Consider the following 8,865-nt stretch of genomic DNA (forward strand, 5'->3'; position numbering starts at 1 on the left):
ATGGTTTCCGCCTCTCCTGTTTGAACAAGGACTGCTGAATGAAAAATAGATTCTGTGGCGAGTGCGTCTGACGGGTTCAGGGTTAGCGCACGCCGTTCTTAGAACTGAAGCAGAACCACTGAAGGACCGCTGCAGAACCGCTGAAGAACTGAAGCAGAACCACTGAAGAACCACTAGAGAACCACTTTAGAACTGTTGAAGAATTGTTGCAGAACCACTGAAGAACTGCTGAAGAACCACTAAAGAACCGCTAAAGAACAGCTGAAGAACCGCTAAAGAACAGCTGAAGAACAGCTGAAGAACCGCTAGAGAACCGCTGAAGAACCGCTAAAGAACCGCTTGTAGTTCTGTGGCTGGAGCTCCTCCCTCAGAAGCTGCTCAGCAGTCAGTCGTAGCAGATGAAGCATCCTTCAAGCTTCTCCACACAGAAAAGTTCTCCAGCTCAGTAACTCAGCTGATCGATTCTGGTTCCATCACCGACAGATTCTGGTTTTATCCCAGAGAAGAAAAGTGTCGATCAGGCCTGAAATCCAGAGCAGTTCAGCGTGAAGTTCTCCGTTCTCCATCAGATCCAGATGTGTTTTTGAATCAATCCAGTCTGGATCACGTCTACATTCAGAATCTAATCCTCAGAAACACGAAGCTTCATAACAGATCTGGTAACTTCATCTCAAACATAGAAATGATGACCTCACTGGTCCGGATCCCTGCAGAGCAGAAGGTGACCGAGTCTTTAGAACATCAACAGGAACTGAAGATCGACTCTCTGATGCTTCATTCATCCTGTTGTTTAGTTACCATTTTCTCGCATGGTGGAGGAAGTATAATGATTTCCATCAGTGAGTTAAACGTTCTACAGCTCGACTTGATCCTGGAGATGAAGACATGAAACTAGAACTCGTTAGTGGATCTGCAGAACAGCAACTCTTTAACATCAGAATAACAATCATCTGGATCTACAGAGCTGCCCGGGAACATGTGTTTAAAATATTACTAAACCGTAACAACTATAGATAAACGTTAAAATATTCATTCATGAATAGATGAATGAAAAAAAGGATCAAAATTTTCACCAAACAGAAAAATTGTTAAAAAACTGGTAAACATGAAAAAGAAGAAACTGATCATTTGTTCCCAGAAGACAAACAAATTAAACTACATTTAATAATGAATGAGTTTGTATGTCTGTGTTTGGCTGTGTGTGTTTCTGTTTGTATGAGTGTGTACTTTTCTGGTTTTATTTGTGTGTATTTTCTTGTGTGTATTTTGTGTGTATGCTTTTTTCTGTGTGTATTTTTCTCTGCATTTGTTCATTATAGTGTTTGTATTTTTCTGTTTGTAGATATGTTTTTGTTCTGTTCTGTGTTTGTGTGTTTTGTTTTTTTGTGTCTGTGTATGTTTTTCTGTGTTTCGTATGCGAGTTTTTGTGCATCTTTGAGCATTTTTCTCTCTTTATGTTGCTGCAGCAATCTTGGTGTTTGTATTCTTCTGTGTGTTCCTGAGTGTGTTTGCGTGTGTGGTTGTGTGGTTGTGTGTGGTTGTGTGGTTGTGTGTGTTTCTGTGTGGTTGTGTGAATTCTTTCCTCAGATCCTTCTGGATTTATTTTCTCAGGAAGTGTAAATTGTTGCTGGGTTTGTAAAATCATTTTCGACTTATCGAATGAAATCAATGACAGGCTGACATTTCTAGCATTGAAATGCTTCAAATGGGGGGGGGGGGTAAAAGATAATTCTGTGTGATTTCATCAGAAGTGCAGCTCATTAGCATATTTTCTTACCATCAGGTTCTTCTTGCAGCAGGAGTTTCTGTCCAGTCCTGGTTTTTCAATAATAACCTGAATCCTCAGATAAAGAAATGTCTCATTAAACATGGTTTAAATCCAGGTTCAGATCATCTCAGGTATCTATAGATCTATAGCTGCTGCTACAAATTCAGTTTATTCTTTCAGATGAAGAAATGATGGAGAAATAAAATAAAGATGAAAGACTTCGGACCAAATTGAGAGTTGAACCTTAAAACACCAATAAAGTTGGTTAAACTCTTAATGAACATTTATCCGTATAATTTAGATGACGTTTTACCGTTAAAGGTTTCATCTTTTTTATCTGTTTACTTACTGTCTTCAGATCCACCAAACAAGAATAAGTTCACACGGTCCGGACCGTCTCCTCACGGTCTTTGGTCTAACCTTTGCTGTAGGTTAAGAGGAGATGCAAAGAAAAGCTGAATACTTGTTAGTCCCGGGCTGTGAGAGGAGAAGCTTCACAAAACAACGTTCTTTCCTGTTTTTAAAGTTAAGATTTTAAGATTAAAAAGCTAACACAAAACAATCCAGTCGAAACAAACTAAAAACATTACCTCACCTGCACCTACCTCAGCCTGGAAAAACCAGAACCCCCAAAAGACCCTTACCAGAACTTCCTTATGACCGTTTACCAGAACCCCCTAAAAACCCTCACCTGAATCTCCAAAAGACACTTTACCTGAACCTAAAAACTGCCTATTGCTTTATACAAATAAAGGTACAAAACAGACACGCCCACTATTCTAACTATCTCATGAAAAACACGTTTTAAGGGTTATGAGTATCATTCCCTGATTCAGTTCTGACAGGTTCTGGTTCGGTTTGCAGACCAGCTGTGGTTGGTCCTCGTCGTGAGTCGTCTTCTGATCTGTGTGAAGCTCCACCTGCAGATTCGTCTGCCGTGGAACGCCATGTCAGACGGCTGATCCCCACGGGACGCCGCCATGCTCGGCCACTGCAGCACGGCGAGTTTAGACAGTCGGCCTGAATGATGTCACAGCAGTCGACAGCGAGCTAATTACTCTCCGTGCGTCCTTAGCGCTGCTGGCTGTGCTATTTCCTGTCAGCAGCTTTTTGAAAACACGTGTCACTTCCTGTTAGCCTGTGGAGTAGAGAAAACCCCAAGAAACCCGACATGTGCCCACACTCCATACACAGCCGCACTCTGGAGGTCCTTCCATTCATGCCCCCTCGCCCCCCTCCTGACCCACCTGCCAGCATTGGTGGTCTTTTGTTGTCAAACTTCATTAGTGGAGATGTCAGCTAATTAGACCCCAAGAACGAGCTCGAGAGATTAGCAGGAAGAAGATGAGATGAAAGGCGAGACGAGGGAGGAAGACGGAGGCAGGGCAGAGAAGATGGAGATGAGCAGATAATGAATAGATTAAGATGGAGGAGGAGGGAGGAGAGATGAATGGATCCAGGATGGAGATGGAAAGCAGATATGATTACCTGCACAAACTGGGGAGGGAGGAGGAGGGCACGTGGGGGGAGTGAATTAAAGAAGTTGAGAGAAATTGAAAATAGATTAAGGAAAAAGATTTGCCAAATTGTAAAGACTCGGGGTGAAACATTAGTGACGGCAAAGTAAATGAACGACCAGCGAGGTTAGGAAGTCTGCTGTTCCTGTGCAGATGATGGACAGGAGCTGCTGCCCCCCAGTTCCTGGCTGTAGTTTGAGTTCTGTTACTGAGAAACCCTCCAGGATCCAAGTACTGATCATTCCTGATCCCAGTATTCATCCTACAAGCTCAAACGCAGCTGGAGCCACCGTGGAAACTGTGGACAAACCCAAAATGTGGGGCCACCTTTCCTGCCCACTTTTAGCCATATGGGGCCCTCTTGGCCTTGCTGGCTGGATTTGGTTGGAGCTGGAATTAAACCATTTTTTATTGATGACATCACACTGACTCGGTCCAGTTCTCAGATATATGTACTGTAGTTCCAACTCATGTTGAGGAAAACAAGAATTTTACTGCAGAACTCATCAGAAAAATCTCTGTGATCTGACGGTTTCCCTCTCTGACTTCAGGATCAATTTGCTGAAACTTTTTGCCCCTCTGAAGATTGGCGGCCATCTTTAATCTTTGGATTTAAAAAAAGGAGGGAAGCAGATCCTGAAGTGGAATTCTGCTGAACGTCTGCAGATCTGTGATAACCAGTAGTTCCTGTTTCTCTAACATTTGAGGAGACGAAGGCTCCGATCGCGTTTGTTTAGTCATGGTTTTTGTCTGTTTCTGTCTGCAGTTATAAAATCGGATCGAGTCCCACTCCAATCATCGTCTGATCCGTTTCTAAAGTGTTCCCTGCTGTTTTTAGCCAAAATCTTAAAGAAGTGTCGTATTCTAGGACATAGTTTCTGTAGAACAGTAGAAATTAGAAATTCACCTCCACCTTGTGTTTTTAGCTGAAGTTTTTTATCTTCTCCATTGTCATAAAAATGCAACAAGATGACGTTAAAACATGGAGTGGATCTTCAAGGAGATCCTCCTCTGATCCACAGAGAGGAGCGATCACGTGAGCTTCATTAGGCAGAAAGGTTTTATAGGTCTATCTTATCCTGTTTGAATGAAAGGTCAATAATGGTTTACATTTGCTTTCAAAGGGTAAAATGGTCATAATTAACAGTGGCATTTACTTCCTGCATTGATTGACGTGAACGTCCTGCTGTCCTTGAAGAGGTGGAAGCAGCCGTTTCTATCCAAGCTTCTCAATCAATTCCAGTTTATGTTTTCAAGATTTATTGATTTTTTTTTCATCCAGAGGACTGCCATGAAGTCCTTTTCTAAGCAGGAGTCTGACTCACATTTGGGTTTGGGTTCTGGTGGATTCTCAGATTCAGATCACATGATCCAGCCGTCGGTTTGGATCCAGCTTGTGGACTGAAAGGTTGAGTTCTGTAGATGTTAATGAATCCTAATGTCGGTGATCCGTTCCGTCACTGGATGGAGGGTTTCTGGGTGTCACCGCCGGATTAATGATCAGAAGCTTTAATTATTGATCGGAGGCGAGTCTGAAACATTTATGCAGTTATTATTGGTGTGACAGAGCAGGAGATGGATCTCCTCAGTGTGAGTTCAATGGAATCAGGGCTTTCCTCAAGAGTTCTGGAAGGTTCACGTCTAACTACAGTTAAATATTTCTCTTTATGTTCTATACCGTCTATCCTTCCTGTTTACCTTAAAATACTCTCAAAAGAAAATAGAAATTCATAACTTTTGTCCCCAAAATAAAGAACATTTTGTTATTTTAATTTAAAAGATAAAAGTTTGGACCTCATTTCTAAAAGACTTTATTCCTATAACCTTTAAAGAGGAGAAACGTGGCGTCAACCGTCCATTTCAGAACCCTCTGAATCCCTTTAAGGTGCGTGTTAAAGTCGAGACCCAGGGGCCGGATGGAGCGATGGAGTTTGACGCCCCTGCCCTGGGGTCAGCGGGTTGCTGGAGCCTATCCCAGCTGCTGCTGGATGGAGGCGGGGCTTACCCTGAGCACCTCACCAGTGTCATTCATCAATGAACCAGTCCTGTTTTCTGTGGGAGAAACCAGAGGAAATCCTCACATGAAGCAAGAAAACGAGGAAACTCCGGAACAAAACAGCCGGATTTGAACCGGCGACTTCTTGTTATCTGGAGAGAGTGCTGACCGCTACACCCCCCCGACTCAGTGTTCTATCTCCAGGAATGATTGATAGTGTATTGATTCTGTTTATGGGCGTTCACGTTTTTCATTTATCGGCGTAAACATGTCAGTGTTTCATTAGTCCGGTGGTCAAACGGGGGCGTGGCCTTTTGATTGACATGTGATCATTAAGTCCTCTGCTGTTGGCTGACCCCCTGACCTCTGTCCATCTTCATACCATCACTGCTCTGAACAGCATTTCCTCTTTTCTTCATCCAGAAACGTTTTCTCACATTTTCTGATGAAGTTGTTCTGGATCAGAACTGAACAGGCTCCGCCTCCTGAAGGTCAAACCAACACTTTTTCCTACAGAAGATGAATCGATGGATCCGTTTCCTGTAGACTCCACATGAACGGAGTTAGCAGCTGCTGCATTTGTTTATTTACTCTTTCAGAATAAAATACTCAGGATTCACACCATCGTCTAGATTTATTAAATTTGACTCCAGATGAGGATTTACTCCGTGGTCAGATATCACCAGTCGGCGGTTTCAAAGTGCTGATGCAGCAGAACCTTTAGAACCCGTCCGTCTCTATCCAGGAGGAAGTTCTGGTCGCTCCAGGGAATTCAGGGTCTTCCTAAAATAGAGATCAGCTGACATTAGTCCGGGGGGGTCTGTGCGTTCATTACACCTGCTCACAGGTGAATGTGTGTAAACTTTAGAGTCACATGATGCTTTTCCCGCCGTTTCCCGCCTGCTGCAGCTGCGCTCCTCTTCCCGCTCCATGAGCACGCTTCCAAAACGGCGTGTTGTGACTTCCTGCGTTTCCATTATGTGTGTGAGTGTGCATGAGTCAGGGGGCGGAGTTTAGATCTGATGCACTTCCTGTGTTGATGAGGACTTGGTTTCCCTTCAGTCTGCCGGAGGACAGGAGAAACGTGATCAGAACTGGGGCGGTTTCGGACCGGGACGTGTGTCTGATGATGGAGGACATTTATTAAGAAAATGAAGATTAAAATGTCATTTTTTAATATTTCTTTGTTCAAATTGTTCTGAATTATTAGCAGAAAAACAGCAGTTTTAAAGAGATCGTATTTGAGATGTAGAAAATCCAATGGGCGGGGCCACAAGCTCCATGCTCCGCCCCATTCTGATGCATCCGCCAGCAGACAAATGGATCCATGAACGTCTCTGAGCTGGAACCTGGATCAGAACTGCACAGCTGGATAGACGTTTATGATGCTTTGAAAATAGATTAACTATCAACTGAGAACTTTAGAAACCTGGAACTGCTGGAGCCTGAAGTTCTGTTGGGTCCAGTTCGGGCTCCGTCCTTCGTAGACGTGACGTTCTGGTGTCTCCTCTGTGCAGCAGCACCGACCGGATCCAGCAGCTGAGGAGGGAGTACCAGCAGGCCAGGCGAGAGGGGGCGGCGCCGCCGTACGAGGAGGCGGACCCACGAGTCAGAGCACATGAAAACAGGGTGAGTGGACGCACAAACACACTTCTGCTGAGCTCCACAGCTGTCAGCCTGTCTGAAGATTTCCTGCAGGATCAGGCTGATCTCACAGATCAGCGACTCACGTTTGACAGAGCAGACTTTAGAGGAGATGAACGTACATGCTGACCGCTGCACCACAGCTCACCTTAAAGGGTCTCTTCATCATCATCAGAGCGATAAAGATCTAGTCTGTTAAAGCTTCCTGCAGAGAAGCATCCATTCCAGTGTTTTGTGTTTGATGATTTTCTTTCTAAAAACAGAATATTCACACTTAGATAAACTATCATTAACCATTTCTTTACTGTAAAACACAAAATCTGCTTCTGCTGTGAAGAGGATGAACCTCCTCTTTTGGTACCTCCAACCTCAGCATCCTTTCAGCATCATCTCTGTTCCTCCTCTCAAACATCTCCACCCGATTCCCTGCATTCATCTCCAGAACATCACATGTCACAGTCGAGGCCCGGGGGCCGGATCCGAACCTCGGTCAATCATAAATAAGTTATGGAGACTGCTGACCCCCCATGTCGGCCGTCAGAGTTAGCAGCTCCCTGCTAATGGCTGCCTAACCAGAACCAAAGAAAACAAATAAACAAAGCCAGCAAATCAAGACTACCACTCCCAAACTAAAATAACAAAACCCAGCAGTGTAAGACTGCTGAGGACAAAGAGGGGAAAGAACAACAAAAACAGGTCAACTAAAACGTAGCCTGCTCCTCAGCCTGTTCCTCAGCCAGCTCCTCAGCCAGCTCCTTATCCTGCTCCTCAGCCTGTTCCTCAGCCAGCTCTTCAGCCTGCTCCTCAGCCTGTTCCTCAGCCAGCTCCTTATCCTGCTCCTTATCCTGCTCCTCAGCCAGCTCCTCAGCCTGCTCCTCAGCCAGCTCCTTATCCTGCTCCTCAGCCAGCTCCTCAGCCTGCTCCTCTGCCTGCTCCTCAGCCTGTTCCTCAGCCAGTTCCTCAGCCTGTTCCTCAGCCTGCTCCTCTGCCTGCTCCTCAGCCTGCTGCGTTGGTCTGACCTCCTCTGTTTTAAACATCTAAAATGAAACTCCTCCCATTTCTACACATTTATATCAATACAATAGAAACTCTGGAGTTTAAAGCGTTAACGGACTCAACAAGTAGAAATGAAGTTAGTCGAGAAAAAGCAGATCAGATCCGACTCATCAAAAATGATGTGTCCAGTAATGAAATTAGGAGGGATTATCGTTCGGATCGGATGTGTTGGGGAGGGAACAGAAACGAGGGCGGTTCTGATGTCCAGCTGATCCGATTGGACGTTTATTGGTTTGTTTGTCTTTGAAAAGCAAAATCAATGGAAACGTGTTTGTGTGCAGAAAGAGCAAAAACACACAAGAATCAGAATCAGACTCAGAAATGTACCACTATATACCAAATATACACCTCCCCCCCCAGCATCACCATGTCTTTGGTTCATGCTAACGGAGTCTCTGCTAGCTAAACAATGTTTTCCTCCAACAATTATAGCAACAACACAACTTTATTTCCAACTGTGTTGTGTGTGTGTGTGTTGTGTGTGTGTGTGTGTGTCGTGGAGCCACAGACCTCCTCCCTGAGCAGAGCTGAACCGGCAGCCCGCTGTGGCCTCTTCACACAGTCCCACTCAGAGCATGCTTCACACAGTCTCTGGCCGCGGTGGGCGGTGTGGCGCCGCTTTAGTCTAAGAAGGTTTGATGGCGGTCCTGCTGCAGTTCTGACCCGGTTAGTCCTTCAGAGATGCTAGAACTAACCGGCATGAACCTCAGTGCTGCACACTTCACCTTTCTCAGTTTATTCATGAAGACGTTCACAAAATCGTTCATGCTTTAATCAGCTGGTGTGGAAAAAGACTCAAATACCTGGAAAACGAGAATGTCGGAAATCTGAACGCAGGTGGCGGAAATCTAAACTACAGGTAGATTATAACATCTATAAAGAGA

The 8,865-nt window shown here is 44.6% G+C and overlaps 2 protein-coding genes across 6 annotated transcripts in view; one reads left to right on the top strand and one right to left on the bottom strand.

Moving 5' to 3' along the window:
• The window catches only part of pard3bb (par-3 family cell polarity regulator beta b), a 164,741-nt gene that overhangs the window by 116,539 nt on the left and 39,337 nt on the right, over positions 1-8,865 (top strand). For 4 of the 5 annotated variants that reach the window (XM_024286436.2, XM_024286437.2, XM_024286438.2 and 1 more), the window contains one exon: positions 6,799-6,910. In XM_024286436.2, the coding sequence (XP_024142204.1) occupies positions 6,799-6,910 (112 nt within the window). The remainder of the gene's footprint in view (positions 1-6,798; positions 6,911-8,865) is intronic. The other variant, XM_036209561.1, reaches the window with a different exon arrangement.
• On the bottom strand, positions 6,904-8,136 carry LOC118597902 (eukaryotic translation initiation factor 4 gamma-like). Its single transcript, XM_036209562.1, has 2 exons — positions 7,287-8,136; positions 6,904-7,178 (listed from the first exon to the last, which is right to left on the bottom strand). The coding sequence occupies exon 1, from the start codon at positions 7,960-7,962 to the stop codon at positions 7,627-7,629; it is 336 nt and encodes a 111-aa protein (XP_036065455.1). The 5' UTR covers positions 7,963-8,136; the 3' UTR covers positions 6,904-7,178; positions 7,287-7,626.

Source organism: Oryzias melastigma, linkage group LG21 (assembly GCF_002922805.2).
Source record: "Oryzias melastigma strain HK-1 linkage group LG21, ASM292280v2, whole genome shotgun sequence".
NCBI lineage: Eukaryota > Metazoa > Chordata > Actinopteri > Beloniformes > Adrianichthyidae > Oryzias > Oryzias melastigma.